This window comes from Castor canadensis, chromosome 17 (assembly GCF_047511655.1).
Source record: "Castor canadensis chromosome 17, mCasCan1.hap1v2, whole genome shotgun sequence".
NCBI lineage: Eukaryota > Metazoa > Chordata > Mammalia > Rodentia > Castoridae > Castor > Castor canadensis.
The window spans coordinates 40909336-40935323 of NC_133402.1; the positions used below are offsets into that span (position 1 = coordinate 40909336).

General features: G+C 49.0%; 1 protein-coding gene across 7 annotated transcripts in view; it reads left to right on the forward strand.

The window, feature by feature from the left end:
* The window catches only part of Ttc21a (tetratricopeptide repeat domain 21A), a 33020-nt gene extending 10598 nt beyond the window's left edge, over window positions 1-22422 (forward strand). For 2 of the 7 annotated variants that reach the window (XM_074060181.1, XM_074060179.1), the window contains exons 8-27: window positions 1258-1356; window positions 2282-2474; window positions 6830-6927; window positions 7087-7287; window positions 7934-8063; window positions 9848-10005; window positions 10212-10427; window positions 14089-14327; window positions 15145-15217; window positions 15313-15423; window positions 15745-15883; window positions 16035-16141; window positions 17503-17691; window positions 18592-18702; window positions 19279-19360; window positions 20186-20336; window positions 20564-20725; window positions 20800-20980; window positions 21066-21290; window positions 21805-22422. In XM_074060181.1, the coding sequence (XP_073916282.1) occupies window positions 1258-1356; window positions 2282-2474; window positions 6830-6927; window positions 7087-7287; window positions 7934-8063; window positions 9848-10005; window positions 10212-10427; window positions 14089-14327; window positions 15145-15217; window positions 15313-15423; window positions 15745-15883; window positions 16035-16141; window positions 17503-17691; window positions 18592-18702; window positions 19279-19360; window positions 20186-20336; window positions 20564-20725; window positions 20800-20980; window positions 21066-21290; window positions 21805-22299 (3360 nt within the window). In that variant the 3' untranslated portion in view covers window positions 22300-22422. The remainder of the gene's footprint in view (window positions 1-1257; window positions 1357-2281; window positions 2475-6829; window positions 6928-7086; window positions 7288-7933; window positions 8064-9847; window positions 10006-10211; window positions 10428-14088; window positions 14328-15144; window positions 15218-15312; window positions 15424-15744; window positions 15884-16034; window positions 16142-17502; window positions 17692-18591; window positions 18703-19278; window positions 19361-20185; window positions 20337-20563; window positions 20726-20799; window positions 20981-21065; window positions 21291-21804) is intronic. The other 5 variants (XM_074060184.1, XM_020178464.2, XM_074060182.1 and 2 more) reach the window with 5 other exon arrangements.
* The last annotated feature ends 3566 nt before the right edge of the window (window positions 22423-25988 follow it).

Here is a 25988-nt window from a genome sequence, read left to right on the forward strand (position 1 = left end):
CACAGAGCTGTGGGGTCGTTAGAAGGACAAGGGAGGTGAGAGAACAGTTTGGAACAGTGTCTGGCACACTGCAATAATCCCATCAATGTTACTGCTAGTCGAGGTCATGAGAGTATTTCAGAGTTCAGGAAGGGTCACTTTGGCGGGGAATGGTTACAACTGCTCAGGCAATGGATGGGTAGTAGATGCCCCAAATCACCTCCTAAGCCTTGCAGTTTTCCAAAGAAACGTAAAGTAGTTCTCACAGGCAATCACAAACACCTAGAATTCTTAATAAAAATTTCAGTTCTCAGACAGTCTCTTATTTTCAAAAGATTTGTGGTTTTTTACCCCAAACATTGCCTTTCAAATAAAATAGAACTTGTACAACACCTCATGAAGAGTCTGGTAAAACACAAGTCTCTAAGGGGTCATGACAGGAAGAAGAAGCTTCAGCTCCTGCACAGCTCTGGGTTTTGTGGGTTGGAGTGAGATGGAGGGGACAGACTATGTTTGGAACGAACCCCTGAAAAGGGCCCCAGCACCATGTCTAGGAGGAACAAGAGAAAAAAGCCTGTCCTCGGCCCCCGGGCAGGCCTTTCTAGGGCCTGGCCTGAGGGAAAGCCCAGCACCCCACTTCTGATCCTGGTCTTGCTCGCCATGCAAGCAAGATGGACCCAACCATCTGGTTTCTCTTTTATTAGCTGTGAACTAAGGACTTCTTATTCCTGGCAGGGAGCAGGCAAAACAGTCAATGAAAAAGAACTCAAGTTTTGGAATTAGTCAACTGACTGGCTGGGTGACATCAGATCAACTGCCAAACTTTTCTGACCCTTTCTCCTGTGTACTAGAAAGTTCAGATAGTGGCACAGACTTACAGTGCTGTTGGGATGGCTCACAATGGAATGACAGAAAGGCACCAACGTGGTAACCATATCAAAATGGAGTGGAGGGCCTGGGCTGGTTCACGTGGTTTGCTCCTGACTTAGTGAGCAGTGACATGACCCAGCAGGGCTGGCTCCAGCCTCTGCCTCTGTAGGTCTGCCAGGGCAGCTTCTCCTCACAAACTCAGATCGAGTGGTAGGGTCAGCTCTTGGGGAAATAATGTTCCCTCAGGTTTCACCTACAGGGCTTTGAAATAATTGCAACACCTGTCCCACCCTGATCTAGGTAGCTCTGAATCTCTGGGGGTGGCACTGGGACATGCCAGGGTGGAGAACCCCTACCTGAGTCTGGTTCTATGTGTTGCTTTCAACATTGTCTATTTTGTCCCTACAGGCTTCTGATTGTGTAAAAAATCTGATCAAGGCACTAGAGATGAAGGAACCCAAAAACCCAAGCCTCCATCTCAAAAAAATTCTTGTGGTTAGCAGACTGGTAAGAAGGTTGCACCTGGTCTCTGAACAGTGCTTCTCTCTGCTTCCCTTAGAGATCTGGGCACCTTTCTTTCCCCCTCCAGCTCAAAGTTGACCTCTCAGGCTGGTGACACAAACCCTGTCTGATAATGTGACATGTGGGCTCCCTACCCTTAGCCCAGGTTCCATCAGAGATACTCTGAAGACCAGGACAGTGGGATCTGAAGGACTTTTACAGAGACAGGGAGAGAGGGTGGCATTGTAGCTACTGTGCAGAGCCACGCCAGTCTCACCCAGTACCCATATTCCAATGGAAGCCACCTGGGAAGGCTGGCCCACCTAGGTCTCTCTGACATCAGGGAAGGTCTAAATTAACCAAGCTGCCAAAGAATCTGTGCCTTTTGTTAGACCTTTAGCCCCCAAAGCAAGGAATTATAAGAACGAATGCAGCTCCAGGGCCACAGGGACCAGAGCTGGATTGCTGAGTGCTACCAGGTCACTGATTCCCCCTTCACATGTGACTCTGATTCTCTTGGCCTTGTTTGCCACACATGGCAGGGAATGTGGCTGGTCACAGACTTTGGACCACTTGCCATCACTGAACACACATGATTTCTTTCATCCAGCTTTAATTTTTAAAAACATTCCAAGGATTTTAAAACCTTGGACACTCCTTATACCAATTACTGTGGCCAGACAGGGGATGAGTCCCTCTACACAGGATGGGTCCCTTGGAGGACCCTGTGGCTTGAGGCAGTTCCTGCAGATGTGGCCTGCCTATGGGAGTTTCTTTGGGAAATAGACAGCTCCACAGAGCCAGCTGCCCAGACACAAGTCACCCCTTGGGCCTACCCAGCCCTGCTAAAGTATCCCCCATTTCAGATGCACCTTGCTCAGGCAGGCTGGACTGACTGGTCTTCTAATTCCCGCATGCCTATTCCTTGCAGTGTGGGAGGCACCAGGCCATCCTAGGACTAGTGAGCGGCTTCATGGAGCGTATCTTCATAGTTGCTCCCTCCTGCACCTTTGTGAGCACAGAGCTGGGCTACCTCTTCATCCTGCAGAGCCAAGTGAAGGAGGCACGTATGTGGTACTCAGAGGCCATGCAGATGGAGGAGAACAGGATGGCCGCCTTGACAGGTCTATGCAGGCTGGGCAGGGAGAGGGTTGGGGGCCAAACGAAGTGTCCTTTGTGGGTCCCAAAGAGAAGTGCTAAGAAGCATTTCCCCTAGAGATGTGTGAGTTTGGGGGAGTAGTGTACAATGGGGTGTCTTTCTGTGAGTACACTAGCGTAGATGTAAGAGGCACAGGCCAGCTGGGAGTGCAGTCAAAGCTACCTTGACCCACGTCAGGCCTCCAGTGTCCATGCCCTTACTCCCCAGAAGACTGGCAGCTGAAGCTCATTCTTGGTGGGCCCCACCTCTCCTCAGGCCCCACAGGCCAGGGCTGGAGATGGCTGTACTCAACCTCACACAGACAGGGAGAGTCATATCTATGGACGCCCCCTCTGCCAGTCCCGGAGCTAAAAGGCCATCAGAGAGGAAAGTTTGGAGAATTTCATTTCCTTATCTGTCCAGATGCCCTTTTTATCTTCTATTTAAATGTCACAGGAATTTTCCAGGATCCCATTTTCATTTTACACTTTTTGTTGTTGTTGCTGTTGTCAGTATTGGAGTTTGAACTCAGGGCCCAGTACTTGCTAAGCAGGTGGCCTACCACCTGAGCCATGCCTCCAGCCTTTTTTTTTTGGCTTTGTTTTAGTTACTTTTCAGATAGGATCATCAGCTTTTTGAGCTTTTGGCCTAGGGCTGTCCTTAAACTGTGACTCTTCCAGTATCTGTCTCCTCCATAGCTAGGATTATAGGCATGAACTAACACGTCCAGTTTATTCTTTGAGATAGAGTCTTGCTACCTTTTTTTCTCCTGGGCTGGCCTCAAGCTCAGTACCTCCTATCTTTTTTTTTTTTTTTTTTTTTTTTTTTTTGTGAGACAAGGTCTTAATATATAGCCCAGGCTGGTCTCAAACTCACAATCCTTTCTCTTCAGTCTCCTGAGTGCTGGGAACACAGGTGAGCTTTACCATGCCTGACTTTTTACACAATTTTTTAAAGCCTCAACTCTGTGGTCTCTGTGAATTCTGAACCAGCAGTGTTTAGTTTGGGTTGAGGAAGCTGATCCATTGCCAGCCTTGACAGCTGGTTCTTGGCCTGGCTTGGAGGAGCTGTGTGTTTGGTAGAAGCAAACTCAACTCCAGGCTTCTCACCTAAGCAGCACAATTATGAGAGTACGTAGCATCACCTCTGCTTCCACGTGTCAGGCTGGTCTCTTGAATCCAATCCATGCCTCTCCTCCATCCCCAAGGAAAACAATGAAGACATTCAAAAAAATAATGAGTCTGTTGCAGCCATAGAAACATGGAAAGGCAGCTTCAGTGGACCAGAAATGTGAAGAATTTCACATTGCTAGAAGATGTAGGGTGAATGGCATGAAATACATAGAGATCCCAAGCAGGACTGGATAGCTGTACACCAACATAGGCAGAGATGAGTCAGGGAGAGAAATGAGACCAGCTTTCTCCAAATTGCTCCAGGAAAAACAACCCAAGTTCATGGCCACCAGAGGCTGGGTGTAAAAACATGTGAAGTGCCGTCAGTGAGGTAATGGGAGGATACTGGGACATTCCAAGCTGAGACTAGAAGTAAGGAGGTCCTTACTGGGTGTTAGAGTGACAAGAGCAACATCCCAAAGGACCCCCTACCACTACCAGAGCTGTGAAGGACCAGAGACCTGGCTGCTCAGTACATAGGCAAACCCCCTGAAGTAGTCCTCCACCAGGTTCAGACTTCCTCCACTTCCTCATCTCAGGGAGACCCCAGAGGCCAGAAGGCGGATGAGCACTGGTAAGAATGTCTGTCCCTCTCACCTATGTCACCTTCTCATATGGCCTGTCTGCAAAATCTCTGGACTTAACAATTTGGGGAATCTGCCCAGCTGCTAATACGCAACAGCCTAGGCCTATGCCTATAAATCTGCTTGCGGTGTGAAAGGGGAGGAGAGGAGTGGGACACACAGCAAGGCCTCCTGAAGAGTGGTAGGTCCCATTCAGAGGGACCTTTCTTGTCTCATACCTTCAGTGTTTGCAGAGGCTATTACTGTCAATAAGTAAAGAACATGCTACAGAGGGAAAAAAAAAAAGAGTTGCCAAGAATTGAAAAAATCATGGTAAAAGAAAAACTCCCTCAGACAGGCAAATAGTGGTATAGCTATAATAGAAAACAAAAATGGCACCCATGAAAACCATCAGGAACAAACAGTCCAAAATGGCCAGGATTATCTGGGAAAGAATAGCTGGGACAGAGGACATGTGTCCTCCCAACAGCAAAGCATCACAAAATCACAATAACTAAGTCAGCTTGAGGCCAGCACTAGTTAGAATAAACAAATAGACAAATGGGACATAACAGGCCCAATTTCAGACTGACAGATAGGTTGTCTGGTAACTCCTAGTTGGAGATGTGCACCTATAACCTCAGTCCTTGGGAGATGGAGGAAGGAGGATCGTAAGTTCGAGGCCAGCCCGAGCTACATAGCAAGACTCTGTCTCAAAACAACAGCAACAAAAAAAACATTATTTTGAATTAATTCAACCATTTTGGTTAATTCAACAATTGCTGGTTGAATCAAGTATTTAAACATAAAAATTAACTGGAACTTGGGTCTCCCTTGGAATTTGAAGTCTGGTTACAAAGTCAGAAGCTAAACTACTAAATGGCAAAAGACACTGTAAAAATAGTTAAGAAGATAAATGGCAAACTAAGAAAAAAATGTTCTTAACAAAGGGTTTGTTACCTTAATATATAAAGAGAAAAAAAATCACCCCAAAAGTAAAGGCAAGCTATAAACAGGAAATTCACAGAACATAAAAACCATTAAAATATGAAAATATGTTCATTACCCCAATAATGAAGTGTCACAATATTTATTGATAGATACAAGAATGTAAAATCAGGGTGTGAACACAACTTGATAAATTAAGTAGACTTAATTTAAATCTGTAATAAGATTATTACATTATCCAAAGATACTAAAAACTACGCATAAGGCCCATTTCTAGGAGAAGTATGTGCAAATTCAGTCTAGTTACTTTTTACATTTTAGACTTATAAAGATTAAAACGCATCCATGAGGTGTGGGGAAGACACTAATTCTTGGCAGCAAGTATAAAATCAGTCATCTTCAGAGGACAAGTTGGCCTTTTGGGTGGAAGTTTAAAGTAAGCATGCCCTTTGATACATTGGCTCTGCTTCGGGAATTTGAACACAGAAAACTGTTCACCCAGCACTGTAATATTTAAACACTGAAAATAGACTACATGTAAAATGAAGGCTCCTTCACTAGGATAGCAATAAAAGGGGACCATTATGTTGTCACTGAAGAGAGTGGGGTAGATTCTTAGGAAATGATGAGAAAATATGTATCATATATGAAGTGGAAAAGCCAAGGCAATGTGTAGGATGGTATATTCAAACTCTGATTCCCTTTGCTTTTTTTTTTTTTTTTTTTGGTGGTACTGGAGTTTGAACTCTGGACTTTGTGCTTGCTAGGCATGTTCTGTCACTTGAGCTACACCTCCAGCCCTCTTTTACTTTGGATATTTTTCAGGCAGGATCTCGAATTTTTGCCAGGGGTTGGCCTTAGACCTTGATCCTCCTACCTATGCCTCCCATATAGCTGAGCTCACAGGCATACACCACCATACCCAGCTTGTTCTGTTGAGATGGGATCTTGCTAATTGGATTGGCCTGGAATCTTGATCCTCATGATCTCCCAAGTAGCTGGGATTATAGGCGTGAACCAACATGCCTGGCTTCCCTTGGCAGTTTTTAAAACCATTAATATATATAATATATATAGAGATATATACTGATATATATATATGCATCATACACACACAGATGTATATATATATATATATATATATATATATATATCTGTATATAGCCATATCTAGAGAGAGAGAGAGAGAGATTTTGTTAATTTATTTTTTTTTGCAGTACTAGGAACAGAACCCAGGACCTCACACATGCAAAGCCAGCGCTCTACCACTGAGTTATACCCTGCACCTATATATATATATATATATATATATATATATATATGTTCGCGTTACATAACGTAAATATTTAGAGAAATGTTCAAACATGTTAGTCATGTTAGCAGTGGAAAGACTGCTAAAGGCAGAGCATGAACTAGGGGTGTTTTTCTATGTTGCCTTCTGATTTCATTTCTTTTTTTTTTTTTTTTTCATTTTTCTTTTATTATTCATATGTGCCTGATTTCATTTCTTAAAGAGCCCATAGTTGCTCCTTAAGTTTGTGAAAATGCTGGAAAAGATCCCCTGTCCTGGGACCCTTCCTTCCACTGTCTCATTCACTCCTTGTCCTGGCTCTGCTTCTGAGCTGGCTTTGCTCATCCTTGTTCTGTCCCCTTCATAGGGAGCATCTGGTGCCAGATCTTACAAGGCCAGCTAGAGGAGGCCGCACACCAGCTGGAGTTCCTGAAGGAGGTGCAGCAGTCTCTTGGGAAGTCTGAGGTCAGAGCTCCCTGGGGACCTGAATTGCTGGATCTCCCTCTCTTCCCACCCCTGGTGTAACAGTCAAGGGCAGCCAGAATGACCTGGGCATCCCCTTTGCCTTCTCTACCCACCCCCCCAGCTGGCATTGGCTCTGAGCTTCAGGCCTCTCTTCCACAGGTGCTAGTTTTCCTCCAAGCCCTCCTGGCATCCAAGAAACCCAAGGGGGAGCAAGAGGCCCCAGTGTTCCTGAAGGAGGCAGTGGAGCTGCACTTCTCCCGCATGCAGGGCCTGCCCCTCAGCCCCGAGTACTTTGAAAAGCTGGACCCCCTCTTCCTGGTCTGCATTGCCAAGGAGTATTTGCACTTCTGCCCCAAGCAGGTTAGGGGATGGTCCATGTTCATGGTGGGGATGTGGGGTGCAGGGCTGGATGGTGCCCACCTGAAGAACCTTACCTATCCAGTCACCAGGCTGCTCCCAGCCTTGGGCAGTCAGGAAGCCCAGCACTTTCAAACATGAACATGCAGCACCCAGACCACCTGGGAGGTTGACCCTGTGTAGAGTCTGACATCACAGCAAAGCAGGAAGCTCCCAGGTTATGCCCAAGCTGCCAACACAGGGACCACACCTGGAAGAACAGGTCATCAACCATACCCTGGCCTATATCCTAGAAACCTAGGATATATCCTTTTCTTAGAAGCCTTCGAAGAACTGTGTTAGTCTGTACTTGTGTCCTACTTTCCCAGCCAGTCAGGAGTCCTCGTGGGTAAGGATTATATCTTACAAGTCCTAATATCCCCCAGTGCCTTGTAATGAGTCAGTCAACAAATACTGATTGAGTGCATTAATACGTGCTAGATACCATTCTAGGTATGGGGTACTGGGGACACGACAGTCCCCATTCCCTGGATCGTGTGCTGTAGCACTGGCTGGTGCAGAATACGAAAGTGTGGAGCATGTCTTCTCAGAGCCCCAGGAGCCTCTTAGAAAGGCGCAAAGTACACAGCAGCCCCTCATGCTCCTACAGCCTCGTTCACCCGGCCAGATTGTGTCTCCACTTCTCAAACAAGTCGCTATGATCCTGAGTCCTGTAGTGAAAGCAGCGCCGGCTATGATGGACCCCCTGTTTGTGATGGCTCAGGTCAAGTATCTCTCAGGTGGGTCCTGGCAGCCCAGCAGGGCCCTGTGTCATCTCACATCTGTTCGCCTGATCAGACACCTGATTGGGCTTCTGCCCTGGGGGTATGTCTGCAGGCTTCCTGCTTGGGATACCCATGCATGTGCGTATGCACGCACGTGTGCGTGCATGCATGCTCTCTCACCAGACTTGCTATTCTTTGCAGTATCCCATACCCCAGGAACCTTCCTGACCTCCCTCACCTGTGGGTGGATTCCCCCAGGCCTCCTACAGATTGCATACCTTATCTATGCAGGTAGTGACCATATTTCTGAGTATGTTCATACTCAAAACAGGCAAAAAATGCCCTTAGGATTGCATTCTAGTGAGAGAAATGGACAGACAACTAAGTACCTGGGCCTGCAGCCAGAGGAGGTAACACCATGCAGAAGCAAAGCAGGAGGGGTGTCAGTGAAGGCCTGGTGGAGAGGCAAGGCTCTGCATAGGACACTTTTCAGAGGCTGCAGGCCAGAGCAGGGCCCTGCCAGTTTTTCCCCACATCAAGAGGCCCAGGTGCTGGAGAGAGGGGGAAAGAAAGGGGTCCCATGGGTGCACTGCTATCCTCTGTGACACACAGCCCTCACCTGGAGTACTTGCCCCTGTAGCCTTCCACATGTCCTGTCTGCCTGAAACCCACACTAATCTCTGACATCCTAGGTGATCCTACAAGGTCCAGGATGGAGTACTGTAGCCATGTATCTGTCCTCCATCAGACAGATACTTGTCTTGTGGGTCCCCTCTGGCTTCATTCTCCACCCTCTCAGGGGTGCCAGGTTTACTGGCAGCTTCAGGGGCTCCTGGGTTCAAGGCCAAGGAGGAAGGGATCCCCAGAGGTGCTGGCAGCTGGCAGCAGGTTTGGAGCCAATACAAAGTCTCCAGGTGCTCAGGTTGCCATGGTGACTTCTTTAAATTTCCACAGTGCACAGCAAGGAGTAGGGAGTTTGGGATCCCAAAGCAAGTTTACTCCCCCTACCAAGTTAAGGACCCAAAGAGTAGCTGTGGTGGGTACTGGGTGCAGAGGGAAGAGCCACATACACACATCCTAACTCACTGAACCCTATCCCTTGGCTGCCTCCACCAACCTGTGAACACCATCCTGGCTGCAGGGAAGGCCCCTCAGCCCCCTGGTGCCAGGAGTTCAGAGTGATGGGCTTGATTTAAATGTGGACTTTGTCCCTTTAAGCTGAGGAACTATAGAAGCCCCTCACTATCACTGCGTCCTAGGGTCCCATATCTGAAAGACAAGAATGCAACTCAGAAGTAGAGTTCCTACTTATACTTAGGCCCCAGGCTCAACCCCCAAAACTAAATGAAATGTAAGGGTCATAATAACGTCCTGGCTGGGCTGCACAGATACTGTACCAGACTTGCTAAAATGCTTTGCACATGTTGAACATAGAACAGATGCTTCATAATTTGTGACTGTGTTACTAGGTTTCCTTCTGCTTGTAGGTGTGAGGATTGAGACTTAAGTGTTGCCCTGAGCTCCCAGATGGAGCAGTGAGATGACTTAGTCATCTCCCTGAGGGATACAGAGACCTGAAGGTCACGCCAGGATCTGAGTGTCCTGGCTTTTGTCTGGGTCAAGGCAACATGATAGCCTTAATTTAGGAGGAACCTCTGCATGAAGCAGAAGAAAATCAGGCAAGTCTAATGTGGAGAACTGTGTGTGATTACATGTGTACAGTTCATTCTGCCTCTACTTCTGGGGGCTCAGGAACCCCCGAGGATCCCTGTATGTAGAGGTGGCTTTACTGATCCTAGGAGAGCTGGAAAATGCCCAGAGCACCCTGCAGCGTTGCCTGGAGCTGGACCCGACTTTCGCTGATGCCCACCTCCTCATGTCCCAGATCTACCTGACTCAGGGCAACTTCGCCATGTGCTCCCACTGCCTAGAGCTGGGTGTCAGCCACAACTTCCAGGTGAGGTCCTCTGTGCTGTGCTGCCAACTCGACAGCCCAGAGCCACTAGCTACAGCCCCCTCTTGCTATGGGAAGGGCTGCCCCAGGCCCTCTGCTGGCCACAGGTAGGGGCAGGCTCCTTGCCTCCTTTGACTTTGTCCGGGGGCTGCTGGGCTGTGAGTGGCAGGGCTGAGCTGAAGCCCCACATGCTGCTGTGCCTCTCCTAGGTCCGAGACCACCCTCTCTATCACTTCATCAAGGCCAGGGCCCTCAACAGGTCTGGCGATCATCCAGAGGCCATAAAGACACTGAAGATGATCATGAATTTGCCAACTGTGAAGGCAGAAGAAGGCAGGAAGTGCCAGGGGCCTTCTGTGGGGCCCAGCGAGCGGGCATCTATCTTACTGGAGTTGGTAGATGCCCTCCGGCTAAATGGGGAACTGGTGAGAAATGCCCTGCCCTCTAGCTTAGGACCGGGCACATTGGAGACCCTGGTAGACCTGGGAGGCAGGCTCTTTGATCCTGCCTGATGTTTTCTTTTGTTGTTATTTAAGCCCTTACTCATTTGGAAGCTAGTCTCTTCCCCTGCCTGAAAGGCTCCAGTGGCTTCCATTGCCCTTAGGATAAGTCCAGGCCATACTGGGTCCTGCATGATCTGGCCCCTGCCCATCTCACTGTCCCCATGAGAATCTCAGGGAGGCAGAGCTCATAGGCCCATCAGGGCCACCACCAGTGGTCATAGAGACTGGGCATTGCAGAGACCCAGTGGATGCCAGCCACACCATTATCTTTATGAACTGTGTCCCCTTCGAGTTTCATGGTACAAAACTGTTCAACTGTATGAGAGTTGAGCAGAGGCAGGAATCACCCATGTATTCTTAGCTGGCATAGGGGAGCAATAAGGAACACAAAGATGGGAGCAAGGCCTGGGTGAGGGGAACTGGACTCTACACGCTGCCTTGGTGTCACTGGCCTCTGGCCTCACCAGCTCGTAAAATGGAGTCTGTCCTAGACCATCTCTATGACCCAACACTGGGACCTCAGCCTTCTCTCATGATGATCCTGGTATAGAAAGGAATTGAGCCCATGAGGCTTTTTCCCCTTTAAGGTAAAAGTTGGCCTTTTGGGCAAAGATAGAATTGTGGAAGCATGTTTATGGTACTTCTCTTCCTTAAACCTGCCAAATGGAACAAAAAAAGAGAGAGAGGGGAGTCCCTGTCTATGACAAAATATAATCATTACATTCAAGACAGTGATTCACTGAGTTCATTCAGCTCAGAGTTGATGTGTCAGGCACTGTGGTGGACACTAGGGTACAGAGAAACAAGCCTAGGAGATCCCCATGCTCACTAGGAGGGAGAACAGGGAGCAGGAAGTGGGAGGATTGAGGGACCTTGGTACCTGGTGAGCTAGGCATGTGGTGAGGCCACCAGTATGCAGAGATATCCCTAGAGGAGCCCAGCTCTGCCCTACAGAGCTGCTTCTCTGTCCTGGGCTCCTATATAGGAGGGGTAGCCAGAGAAAGTAAGGAAAGAAATAACCTAAAAGTCAGTTTCACAATGTGCCACCCTGCTAAGGTAACAGCTGCGAGCTGTGAGCCAAGGACGCCCTGTGAAACCCCAGCTTCTCATATAGGCTGCCCTCAAAGGAGTAGCCACTGAGAGCTCAGGGCACACGTGCTTCTGGGGCGGCTGTACTCCCCAGCCTGTATCTTTGTTTTTTGTTTGTTTGTTTTGTTTTGTGAGACAGGGTCTCACTGTGTAGCACAGGCTGGCCTGGAACTCATAATTGTCCTGCTTCAGTTTTACAAGTGTTAGAATTTCAGGCATACACCCCCTCCCCTGGCCTCCCAGCCTAGCTCTTTAAAAAAGAGCAGGTTTAAGTGGAGCAGTCCCCACTAGAGAAGGAGCAGTGATCAGAGGGGTCTAACATGGAATGGGAGGGTGGAAGAAGGGAAGGAAAGGGAAGAGAGAAACAAGCCAGTAACAAGTGAAGATTACACTTGGGGAGAACAAATGCTATCAATATAGAAGAAAAAAGTTTTCAACTTTTCTGTATTAAACGAAAATAAAAGAATGTAGAATCTTGAAAAAGGAGGTCAAAGTAGAGCATAAGAGATGAAAAGAGAATGCACAAAAGTGAAGAGATCTGGGGACAGACACACCAGTACCGTTACCAAAGTGCAGTCCCAAGAAACAGTAGACGCAAAAACAAAGAAAGAAACAGTAGACCCGGGCAGCTCTGGATGGGAACCAGGAAAATGATCATGGTGATTTGAGAGGGTGATGGATAAGAAAGTCAGGCAATGGCTATCCCACAGGGCATAGTCAGTATTCCTAAACAAGGGGGAAGAAAAGCTACCCACGACATCACAGAAGATTAGTTCCTATAGGGAAGATGTGAGTCAGCAACTTCGGCACTTTATGTTGGAGAAATAGCAGTTTCAGTTTATTAAGACTGAGAAAAACCCTAATAGTAATGCCCTGATGAAGGGACGGGAACTGAAGGGAGGGTTCACAGTATGAATGAGGGCTCCGTCCAGCACCTGGACAGAGAGTGTATCACCTGCTATGAGAAAAACAACCAATGTGGCCTCAGACCTTATCAATACTGACTTCAAGAAGACAGTGGGACATTAATGAATGTGTGGAGAAGGATGACCCCAGGGTGTCTGTCCTGTGTGAAAACGATAAAGAACACTAAGGAATGGAATAAGGAGTTAATGGTGTTTAGTTAACACTTCTGCAAAATCTTGTAAATATAATCCATCCAGCCAAAACATGAAATAAAGTTTTAGGAGTGGAGAAAATTTTGAAGTACGAGAGCAAAAAAATTAAATTATTAGGCATAGAGCCAATCTAAATAAGTCTGATTACATTTAAATAATTGTAATTTTGACCCTAATCCATTAATTGTTAAGTTCTTAAAAGCTATTAAAGTACATATTAATAATAATTTCACTGCAATATCACATGAAAAAGTTCAGGGGAAGAGAGAAATTGGAAGGGAGGGTGGGGAGTAATCAAAGCATGTTAATTTTCTTCATGTTTATAGGGGAGAGTCTGAGAGACAAATTTACACAAAATTTCACGGTAGAATTGGAGACTGTTTCCACCAAATTAATCAATAGTTAGGGGAAAAGGAGGCATGGCACATGTCAAAGGCATAAAAGATCCAAACACAGCAGCATATAACAGTGGAAACAAGAACTGGATGCCAGTGGCTCACGCCTGTAATCCCAGCCACTCAGAAGGATCACAGTTCTGAGCCAGCCCAGGCAAATAGTTCGTGAGACTCTATCTAGAAAATACCCAACACAAAAAATGGCTGGTGGAGTTGCTCAAGTGGTAGAACATCTGCCTAGTAAGTGTAAGGTACTGAGTTCAAACCCCAGTATGCCCCCCCCAAAAAGATGGAAATAAAAGTTAAGTTGACAAGAAGTCCAAGAACACTTATCTGTGATAATGAAATGAAGTAAATGCACCTAGTCCATAAAGGCAGTTCACAGTGTTCCAAACAAACAAGTGGTGGAACTCACTCAAAAAGCCAAAGGGCCAGAATAAAAGTTAAAAAAAAAAAAAGTGGTAGCTGTATCAGGCACGCAGCTGAGGGTGAAACCTAAATGTCTGGTAGGCCTGAATTCAAGTTGAAAAGCACCAGAAATGGGCAGAGAATAACTGAGCTGCTTTTTTGTGCCAGTTTCCGGAACATTAAAATATCTTTGGCCCAAGGCAGGAAAGTACCAGATGTGCCCACACGGGAGGGAACTGCCAACTGATTTTGAAGTGCTATAGGACAGGCAGGGTTTACAGTTGGGAAGTCCTGTACCCCCAAGCTAACAGGGCAGTTTCCCTCATTGTCTGAGAGCAATGGCCATGGGCTTTAAGCTCTTTCTCCTTTCGGCCTCCAAAATGACTCTGTAGGTTAATGCAACCATCTTGATTTTGGAGTATCAGGACCGCTCCTGGTCCAACCTCGCTCAGTCTCCTTGTTTCACTATCCTCCAGGGGAAAAGTAGGAAGGGGTTGCTTTAAGTTTCCCAGAAGAGGTTTTAAGTGATCAGGCCATCTATAATGAGTGATACTAACTCATGCCATGTTGTAGCACGAGGCCACTAAGGTCATGCAGGATGCCATCAACGAGTTCAGTGGCACGCCAGAGGAGATTCGAGTCACCATCGCCAACGTGGACTTGGCCATGAGCAAGGGCAACGTGGACATGGCACTGAGTATGCTGAGGAACATCACGCCCAAGCAGCCCTGCTACACGGAAGCCAAGGAGAAGATGGCTGGCATCTATCTGCACACCCGCAAGGACGTCCGTCTTTACATCGGCTGCTACCGGTAAGCCCTGCAGCAGTCCAGCGACAGCCTCTTTCCCAGAGGCACCTCAGGGAGTGGTTCCTCAGATTGTATTTTTTCAACCTGGGTCCCAGAACGTGTTCTTGGAGTGCCTTTGACCACAATCTGGGAGTTCCTACAGTAAGCCCAGCCTGTGGATGAGTGCTAAGGACGCAGGATGGAATCAGCCCCTTACCCTGCTTGCCTCCCTGCTCCTGTACCCTTGTATGGCTTAGTCTGTTGGAATACTATGGGCTGGGCTCCTGGCTCTGCTGGTCCTTGAGGAGTGTCCAGTGACTCCAATGTGAGCAGTGTGAGGTGGTGGAGGCTGGAGAGTAGGGATTGGAAGCTCCAGGCTTTGCCTCTATATGATTCGGTGTTGGGACCTCAAGGGCACCTTCCCAAGTCCCTTTCTCCAGGCAAAACTCCCACAAGGTAGTCTCAGGCAGGAGATGAGCATGCTGGAGGGTAGAGGAGGCCATCCAGCAGCAGGAAACAGATAAACACAGTCCCATGGCCAGACTGAAGTTTTAGAAAGAAAAATGTGGAGCTGGACATGCAACTCTGTGTGGAGCATTTGCCTGGTACGTGCAAAGCTGGGTTCCGTCCCCAGCTCATGGAGAGGGTCTGGAGGGATGAGGTGGAGGCGAGTCTGTTCAAAGCAGCTTGCCCAGTGCCTCGTGTACAGTGGGCTCTCAGTAACTACTGGATGGTGAATGAATGAATGTCAGCCAGAATCAGTGGGAAAGCAGACAAGGGGATAGATTCAAGAATATGAGGGATGTACAGGCCTGAGATAAGCTTCTGGTTACTCCTGCAGAGAGCTCTGTGAACATCTGCCTGGCCCCCACACCAGCCTATTGCTGGGCGATGCATTCATGAACATTCAGGAGGTGAGCAAGGGGCCTCACAGCCTTGCCAGATAGCCCCTCAGCCACACTTCTCCATGGGAAAGAAGAGAAAGACTCCTGGATTCTTTCTCCACCAGCCCGAAAAGGCCCTGGAGGTCTATGATGAGGCCTACAGGAAGAACCCACGTGACGCCTCCCTGGTCAGCAGGATTGGGCAAGCTTATGTAAAGACCCACCAGTACACCAAGGTCAGGCTGGCCAGAAGTGGGGAGAGTGGGGAGGCTCAGGAGGAAAGGTGGAGGAGGGTGCATGGGGTCTGTACAGGAGGAGAATGACTGGGTTTCCACCCTTGCTTCCTGAGTGAGGTGCTGAGGGTTAAACAGCCACTGGTCACCACGGCCCACACCTGCTCAAGCTGGAGCCTGAGCCCTATGCAGCTGTGAACAGCTTTCCATCTTAGATGTCTGTGTGCTAAATGGGCACACTGGTGTGGTGGCCGCTGCAGGACATGTGGTGTCAGGCTCTCAGGTGCAGTACCACACTAAGGTCATTCTTTTGTTTGAACCAAGGCAATTAATTATTATGAGGCTGCCCAGAAGATCAGTGGGCAGGACTTCCTGTGCTGTGATCTGGCCGAACTGCTCCTGAGGTTAAAGAAGCTCAGCAAAGCAGAAAAGGTTTTGAAGCAGGCATTGGAGCGCAGCTTTGGTGAGGCAACATCCACTCGCCCCTAATATTTGGAAGAGGAACATTGTCCTCTACCCCATTCCCTTCTGCATTAGCTGGGGTCCTGAACCAGCCCTCCCCACCAAACTAGTATCCCAGGAGCTAGAGAACACTGAATGGTGTTTCCTTCTAGCAGCCAAAGACATCCCCTCCATGATGAATGAAGTTAAGTTCTTGCTTTTGCTGGCAAAGGTTTACAAGAGCCATAAGAAAGAAGATGTGCTGGAAACTTTGAACAAGGTAATTAAGAAGTAGACTCAAGCTCTTTATGGCCATCTCCTGGTGGGGACTGAAGGAGAAAGGATAGGTCTGCAGGTCTGGAAGGGCCCAGACCTCCTCCTCAAGAGAAGACCTTCTGTTTATTGCACCTTTGTGCTCTGAGCTGGGCTGGGGAAGACTGGAAGTAAGACAGTTATTATCCTCAAAGATGATGGTGTGACAACAGTAATGCCATGCATTGGCAACTCTATGCTGTGCTCTGTACAAGACTCTTTGCTTCTTTCACAGTGGCCCTTTGGGATAAGCACTATGAAATTCTCATCTAACAGATAAAGCTCAAAAAAGTTAAGCTATATGCCCCAAATCAAGTAGAGATGTCATGACTTATGATGATCTGATTTATGAATGTGCAACTTTATGGTGTAAGGAGAGTGATACGCACTTGAGTTTTGGATTTTGATCTTTTGCTGGAGTCACAATGTGTGGTACAATACTCTCTTATGACACTGGCAGTGGCAGCGAGCCACAGCTCCCAGCCAGCCATTCCAGCATAAGGGTAAATAACCAACACTCTACAGTATACCTGCTCTATAGCCAGTTAGATGTATTCAATGCATTTTCCATTTACAATATCTCAACTTACAATGAGTTTATCCACACGTGACCCCATCCTGAGTCAGGGAGCATCTGTACCAGCAAGTGACAGAGCTGAGATCTCACCCAGGTCTGACCTGTCCCAACCCATGCTGTTTTCCATACTGGGCTGCCCCTGATCTGAGAGCCTTTGGACATACCTGTCATGTCTTCACTTTTGCACCCGGGGATGTGGCTTCTTACTTGTTCCTGAGGTACATTCTGTGGTTATAGAGGGTTATATCCCACCAAATGATGGCTGGGAATGGTTTAATGCTCCCTTCCTGACCCTGGAATCATACTTTCCTCTTTCCCATTACTCACCTGATTATTTTGCGTTGTGGATATTTGTGCGGGCTCAACTTCCCAGCAGTGCAGCATATTCACAACAAATGCTGCGAATGAAGTGCATTCATCAAATACAGCTGCTTTAGGTACCTACTGTGTGCTTGCTCTAGCCTGTAAGGCAGCTGAAGCAAATTAGACAAAGAACCTGGAGGTGTGAGGGAAGCAGGTAAACAGGTGAGTACAGTAGAGTGCTTTGTTTGAGCTCCTTCACCTCTGTGCCTGACCCCGGGGTAATGCCAGCTTACCTCCTGTGTGCTCAGCAAATGGCCCAGTTTTGCCCAAGGGCCCTGAAATGCCCTGGTTGAGCCATTGCTGGTTCTGAAAGCAGAGCTTGGGACTTTCTGTGAACTGGCACAAAGGCTCTTCTGGGTTTCTGAGCCTGGCTTTATTGGTTTCCTGAGGCCTTGGACCTCCAGTCTCGAATTCTGAAGCGGGTTCCACTAGAGCAACCAGAAATGATGCCCTCCCAGAAGCAGCTGGCTACCTCCATCTGCATCCAGTTTGGGGAGCACTACTTGGCAGAGAAGGACTATGCCAGGGCAGTGCGGTCTTATAAGGATGCCTTGGCCTACTCACCCACTGACAATAAGGTAAGTAGCCCTGAAAGCAAGACCCTGCCCCTTTTCTCAGGGCACGAGACCTTGCTGAACTCCTGACCAGATGCAGAGGTACCTCCTCTCTGAGGAGCTGTGGGTGGGTATTCAGGGCATGGGAGTGACCCTAGTCCCTGACCTGCTGCAGCCCTTGGAGCAGGGCCAGGAAGTCCCACTCTGGACCATCATTTGTGGAAGGTGGAGTGGGGAAGATATTACTAAGAGTCATGTTAGACACTTTCAAGTCCCCCAGAGGCAAGGAGATGATGAGGGTCATGGCCACTAGAGCTGTTTGAGCATGAAGCCCAGGTTAAGCTTCCCAGAGGGCTTTGAGTTGTGAGGAGAGTGTGACTCCAGATGCGGGAACAGTGGCTGCAGTTAACATTAAGAGAATAGATGAAGAACTTAGTAACCAATCTGTTCATTCACTTACTATTCACTCACTGATCTGCTATCTAGAATGTACATGCCCAGTACTGCTCTAGGCCTTGGAGACAGTGGGGCAAGACAAGGTCCCTGCCCACAGGTTGCCCTCAGGCAAGGGGGATAGACAAGAGGTTCTAGTGCTGTGTAACCCCTGCCTGCAAGAGGGTATAGGGTACCACAGGAACTCAGAGGAAGGGGGCTTGTCCCTGTTGGGGCCAAGAGGGCTCCCCGGAGAAGTGAATCCAGGGCTAAAACCAAAGGACAAGAGCAGGCGTGCCAGGCCCAACTTTCAGCAGGTAGTTGGTAAAACCAGTGCTGCGACTGGGGTGCTGGTGAGAGGAGAGGGCCAGAGACATTATCCAGGATAAGAGAGCTGGCAGAAGTGGGGTGTGGAGGAAGAGCCATCAAAGATGATTGCAGGTCTTTCCATGGTGGTCACTGGTTAGTTTATTATACCTGGTATTGGTGCAGGTGGTACTGGAGCTGGCGCGACTCTACCTGCTCCAGGGACATCTGGACCTGTGCGAGCAGCAGTGTACCATACTCCTGCAGACTTCCCACACCCAGGAAACCGCCTCCGTGGTAGGAGTTCCCATTCTTCCCCAGAGACCCTGCTTCCTGGCCCCATGCCTCAGTAGTCTTACTGGCCCACCCCTAAAGGGCATTCAGGCAGAGAAGAAAAGCTCTGCCCTTGCTACCTACTGGGCCCTTCAGAGGATGGGGTGGGCTGGCCAGCAGGGGGCAGCAGCAACTCCAGAACCAGTCTAAAGGGAAGGGGTGAAAGGGGCTCCAGGGAAAACCATGGCCACTGTAGGTGAAGGTGAGGATGGGACGGGCCCCTGGGATTTCAGGAAGTGTGTGGAATTGCCCTTCCCAGTCCTGCCTGTCTCTTCCCTGTCATCCACACCTCCTCCAGGGCCATCCCAGTGCCCTGCAGATTGAGAAAGGAACCCTCTGCACTCATCAGCTTATGGTGGGGGCCTGAGGAGCCAAAGACTCCTCTGGGAAAGCTCCCAGGGCCGAGGGGGGCTGCCTGGGAGTCTTCCCTCCACAAACAAACACACACACACACACACACACACACACACACACAATCTCTGCCTCCTGCACACATGCGGGCTGCTGTCAGGAATATGGAGCCTGTGTATTTTCCAATAGATGATGGCTGACCTGATGTTTAGAAAACAGAAATATGAAGCGGCCATCAGCCACTACCGCCAAGTCCTGGAGAGAGCACCAGGTAATTCGGCCCATTGAAACTGCCTACATCAGATTGCACCCAGCCAGGGCTGCTCTCCAGGAGAAGGGCGGACCCTCTCCCCTCCTTCCTGACTGGGCAGAGGAAGCCCCTTCCTCCCTGATTGTTACCAGAGAGGCAGGAAACTGATAAGGACCCAGAACGTGCTGGCCCTTCCCGAGTCCAAGGGGCCAGTTCCTGGTCCCAGGCACTTGGCACTGGACCCAGGACAATCTGTATGTCCCCACAACACAGCCACTGGAGCTCAACACAGCTCCTTCCGAGGTCATGGCCATTTGGAGGGACTAGAAATTCTCTGATACTAGCTTCATTCCCACATGTGGCAGTATGAAACCACTCCTTGCCCGGGAAGGAGCCAAACCTGAAGGTGCAGCCAGAGCCCCCAGCAGGCCCACAGCAAGAGCCCACCATCGCCTAGCAAATCGCATGGTTAGAACTGCAGGTCCTGGAGCCAGAGTCCCGGTGTACTGGCTGTGTAACTTTGGGCAAATTACTTAACTTCTCTGTGTTCAGTGTCCCCATCTGTAAAACAGAGACAGTAAGAGTATCTACTTCATCTTATAGCTAATAGACAGGTAAAGTTTCCAGGACCAGGGACAGTGTATTAGCTGCAACCATCACATTTTAAGTATTGTCATTATTCACTTCCCACTGGAGACCAGAGGAGTGGTCTCCAAATGAGGCAGAGCCTCTGGGCTCCTCCTCCAGACCAGCACACACGACCCTTCTTCCTGCCAGGCTTCAGCATACAAGCTTGATGCAGCTTTGGGCCATCACAGCCTGGAGAACTTTGCTCTCTTATTTTAGACAACTTTTCGGTATTGAATAAATTAATTGATCTGCTACGACGAAGTGGCAAACTTGAAGAGGCTCCTGCCTTCTTTGAATTGGCCAAGAAGATGTCCAGCCGGGTGCCTTTGGAGCCAGGGTTCAACTATTGCAGAGGCATCTACTGCTGGTGAGCTGGACGTGGGTACATTGACGGTAGCTATGCAGGATGCCCTTCCCACCTGATAGCTAGGATCTCTGGGTAAGAGGGGAAAAGAAATTCAACCACCAGGACAGGGAGCCAGGAGACCAGCAATCCAGAGCCCCTGCTTTGTGCTGACTCATAGAGTGGCCCCTATGTATCCTTGAACTTCCTGCAGTTTCCCTGACTCATTCTTGGTGTTTCCTCCATTACAGGCACATAGGGCAGCCCAATGAAGCTTTGAAATTCCTAAACAAAGCTCGCAAGGACAGCACTTGGGGCCAGAGCGCCGTCTATTACATGGTGCAGATCTGTCTGAACCCAGACAATGACAATGTGGGTGGAGAAGCTTTTGAGGGCCAAGCGAATGAAAGCAGGTAAGCAGGGGGTACCCTAGAGAAGGCCATGTGAGGACCAAGTATCCCACCGCCACAGCTCTGCCTGCCCATAGGAAAGAATCCCAGCAGCAAGGCGTGCGCACTGCTGAAAAGCTGCTGCGTGAGTTCTTCCCACACACGGCCATGGGTCAGACCCAGCTGCGGCTGCTGCAGAGCCTCTGCCTGCTCGCCACCAGGGAGAAAGCTAACGTGGAGGCAGCTCTGGGCACCTTCATTGAGATGGCCCACGCAGAGGTACGCTGTCTGGGGAGGGGACGATGGGCGGTGAGATGGAAGCCTAGGTCCGATACACTGATACCCACTTCTCACCCGCGTGCAGAAGGACAGCGTCCCCGCTCTGCTGGCCATGGCACAGGCCTACATGCTGCTGAAGCAGATCCCCAAGGCACGCACGCAGCTGAAGCGCCTGGCCAAAGTCCCGTGGGCACTGACCGAGGCTGAGGACCTGGAGAAGAGCTGGCTCCTGCTGGCCGACATCTACTGCCAGGGTGGCAAGTTCGACCTGGCCTCAGAGCTGCTGCGGCGCTGCGTGCAGTACAACAAGGCGAGGGGGCGGCCTGGGTGGGGAAGCAGATGTTGAGGGAAGCTCCAGGCACCCTGGGAGGGGTGAGCAGGCATGGGGGTGGACATAGGAGCTGCGGAGTAGAAACCGGATGGGAAGAGGTGGGACAAGACAGAGCATGCAACTGAGCAAGACAGGCAGAATCGCACTGGGGGTCAGGCTATGCCTGCAGTGGGATGGGGATGACAGGGAATGGTGGAGAGACCAAAAGATTTCCTAGGGGTTCAGAGGCATGCAGGGGGTTGGATCTTGGCCAGAGTGTTGGGTGGAGGAAGGATCAGAACAAGGATGGTGAGACAGAGTTTTGTGGAAAAAGGGCTGAGCCAGCATTGGGGTAGCAGAGAGAGGGGTGCATAGGTAACCCCTGGCAAAGGAGATGGTGCTCATGGGGTCCCTACCAGTCGTCCCTTAGCCCCTTCCCGTCACCCTGCATGGGCTCTGGCATGGTAGTGGCTTCTGCTTGCTGGGTGGAAGCTTTGCCCCACACTCTCTACAGTCCTGCTGCAAGGCCTACGAGTACATGGGCTTCATCATGGAGAGGGAGCAGTCCTACAAGGATGCCGCCACAAGCTATGCGCTGGCTTGGAATTACAGTCGTCATGCCAACCCCGCCATCGGTAAGGCAGCCAGCCAGGGTGCACATGGTCTGTGTGTGGGGAGCTGGCCACAGGCCCCCAGCCCCACCCCAGAACTCAAGGCCTGTAACCTAGCTGGTGGAAGAACCACAGTGGCTCTTGGGTGCCATCCTCTGTGTTCTCCCTGCCTCTGGATAGGTTTCAAACTCGCTTTCAACTACTTGAAGGACAAGAAATTTGTAGAAGCCATCGAAGTATGCCACACTGTAAGCCACAGTCATTGGCAGGGACGGGGTAGTGACGGGAACCCCTGCCTGATGCTGCATACCTGTTCTCTCTGTACCAGGTCCTCACGGAGCACCCTAACTACCCCAAGATCAGAGAAGAAATTTTGGAAAAGGCCCAGGGGTCCTTGAGGCCCTAGCTGTGGTCAGAGGGGGCCTGAATCAGCAGAAGGCACCAGTCCGCAGAAGTTTCATGGAGACAATGGGAAGTGGGTCAGTGGAGAAAGAATTGAGAAAATGACACATTCTTCCCCATTTCTATTTTGTATATGGTTTATTTGGAGTCATGACTTATCTGGCCTGAGGGGTATCCCAAAGCTTTACCTTTTTGGGGTCTTACAGGGGTTTGACTCAGTACTTCAAGCTTGCAGGGCAGGTGAGCTGTGCCTCCAACCCTTTTGCTTTAGTTATTTTAGAGCTAGTCTTGCTTTTTGCCCGGGTCAGCCTGAACCATGATCCTCCTATTTTATGCTTCCTGTCCTCACTGGGATGACAGGTACACACCACCATGCCCAGCTTTTTTCTGTTGAGATGAGGTCTTAAAAACCTTTTTGCCTGGGCTGACCCCAAAGTGTGATTCTCCCTATCTCAGCCTCCCAGCTAGCTAGGATTACAGGCCTGAGCCATCTGCACCTGGCTCTGTGGTCTACATTTTCAAGGTACAAGAAGTTATTATGCTCTAAGGAAGGAAGACATCAACTGGCTAAGCGTCTGCTGGGCAAATTGGACACTTTTAAGTTTTTGGTGGTACCAGGGTTTGAACTCAGGGCCTCACACTTGCTAAGCAGGCACTCTACAAGTTGAGCCACTCTGCCAGTCCTGGTCTGGTTATTTTGGATTATAGACATGAGCCTATAACTTTATAATAGGCCCCATTTTTATCCCAGACTCTTGAGGGAGCTGAAGAGAAACAAGAGAGAACTCCCAGTGACCTGATGGTTAAGAAAACACCCTACAGCTATTTTTAAATGCCTCCCTTCCCCCTAGTCTTGTCCCCAGCATCCTGGAGCTAAAGAAGCAACTGCTCTTGGCTACCATGTTACCCACTGCCCTGGCAGTGGGCCTGGGATGCTCTGGGCAAAGGGCCCAGACAGGAGGACCAGCTGCAGAAGGCCCCCAGAACTGAGGCTTTGTGCAAATGGGCCTGCAGGTTGCAAGGACCATTGTCCCACCCTATCCATATATTCTGTCCCCTCCCCCAAGTGTTCAGCTGGCTTCTGCTAGTACTCACCAGTTTGGGACAAAGTTGATTGCCCTTGCCAGAAACAGTGAAATGCATTTCAAGAAAAAAAGGAATATGGTCCTGGAGCCTTCACTTTTGTAAAAGACATTGGCCAACTAATCATCTTCCTGGAGCCCTTTTATGCGTAAGGGGCAGGTGCAGTGGTCTTTATTCAGATGAATGAATTTTAACTGGCAAGAGGGTGACAGAGGTCACCTTTACTATGCTCCCAGTAGTGAGCTTCCTGTTTTTCAGGCAGTAATAGCCAGTTTAGCCTCAGGGGAAGGAACTCTGAACTGGGAATCAGTAGGCCTAGGATCTGCCTATGTGACCTTCCCTAGTCTCTTTCCCTGTCTAGGTCTTAGTGTTCCATCTGTGGCAGGAAATTAGACTAGATCTGTTTCCCAAATCAAGGTACCACCTCTGCCAAAGATATACAGTAAATATTTAGTGTACTTTTATTTTATATATATATATTTTTTTCTCAGTGCTGGGATTAAACCCAGAGCCTCTTGCATGCTAACAAGCACTAGACCTCTACACTCCCAGCCCTAAGTTTAATAGTTACGCGTCTATACATCATGTTATGTAACAGAATAACTAGCATAACAAACTTATGAATTCACAGATGCTGTTGCAAAAAATATTTAAAGAAAAACACTTAGTATGAGTAGAATGAAAATATGGTAGAATTTTCAAGGGAAGTCGCCCAGTGAATAAGGTTTGGGAAATGGGAGGAACTCTTCTTTTAGAAGAATGTGAGTTGTCCTTGGTGGCTACTGAGCCTTCTCTTTCTCTTCCATTTATTTATTTGTTTGTTTTTCAGTGCTGGGGATGGAGCCCAGATACTCTACCATTGATCCACATCCCCAGCCCTGAGCCTTTTGTGGTGGTTCTTTTGGTGGGACTGGGATTTGAACACAGGGCATAGAGCTTGCAAAAGGTGCTCTACCGCTTAAGCCACACCTCCACTCCGTTTTGCTATGGTTATTTTGGAGATGGGGACTCAGGCCTGACCTCAAATTGTGATCCTCCCAATCTCAGTTTTCCAAGTAGCTAGGATTACAGGCATGAGCCATTAGCCCCCAGACTGAGGCTTTTTTTGTTGTTGTTTTTGACAGTACTGGGGTTTGAACTCAGACCTCACGCTTGTTAGGCAGGGGTTCTAGCACTTGAGCACCTCCACCAGCCTTTAGTGTTGGGTGTTTTTTGAAATAGGGTTTCGGGAACTATTTACTCAGGCTGGCTTCTGTGATCTTCCTGATTTCTGCCTCCTGAGTAGCTAGGATTACAAGTGTAAGCCACCAGCGCCAGGCTGTGAGGCTTGTTTTTATAACATACTGATCACATTGCAGAGCCTCCTGGTATGAGCTGGTGATTCAGAATGCTTTCTCCAGATTTCTACCATCTTTCCTATGGGAAAACCCAGATCCTTTGCCTTTGATTTGTTTTACAACCCAGTTTTGGTGGGAGGCTGACTGAGAAGTAGGTCTGTCTATAAGGAGATTGATGCTGTAAAGGGTTGATGCATTCATCAAGTTTTCTTGTAAAACCCAAGTTCTCTTTATTATCTCAAAAATCAAACAAAAAAACCCCAAGGGATTGACCCTGTGGCGCTAGATGGAAACAGGCAGGCCTCCATCCAGTCGTGAGCTGGAATAGTAGCCGTGGGACATCTCACCAGGGCACTGGTGCTGTGGAAGGCTGCCACCCAGACCCCCAGGAAAATCAGAGCCAACTCTCAGAGCCCCTGGAGATAACCAGACATTGAATCACACACATACCAAAGCGATCCTGCAAAAGGAGACAGGACCACTAAATAGATGAGGCACTACCTGAGAAGCCTAAGGCCTCACTCTCTCTGGCTAAGCTGCTTACGGGGATATGTTGCCCCATCACAGGCCAGACTCCAAGCCATGAGTCCTCCAATGGTTACTGCAGTGGTCAGGTAATCATGTCCATGCATGTCCAGAAGCAAAAGACAGACCTAAAGAGTGACAGATCTGGCAAAAAAAAAATTAAACTTGCAGAAAGGTGAAAGTAGACAGGAAATTACACACATGCAGGGCTTACATGTTCCAGGCCCTCTTCAAAGTGTTTTGCATATATGAAGTGAACAAGCTCATGAGATAAGCAGTGTTATTATTTGTACAGTATTGAGTTCACTCAAGTACAGAGCAGGTAATTTGCGTAAGTCACTTCATGAAGAGCTGGATTTTGTACCATTCTAAGTCCATTGCTCCTGAATGAGCCCAGCACAGACCAACAGAGGAAGTATTAGAGCACAGAAAGGGTCTCCTGGTGGTTCCTCCTCCCAGCATGGAGACAAATCATTATCATTCCTAAGGGGGAGGTGGACCTGCCTCCTCCAGCTCCCAGCCTCGGTTCCCCAGGGCAGGGTGAGGCCTGCTTCTCTGGCCTACAGCCCACTGGGGCTGCCAGGGACAGGTCAGACAGGTCTAGCTAGTGTAGATGGATGAGGTCCTGCAGCTTCCAGAGCTCAAGTCCCCAGGACCACAGCTGCAGAGTCAGGCCTCCACCAGCCATATCCCACTGGCCTTGCCCTGGGAATGACATCACCCTGTGGGTCTGGCCTCAA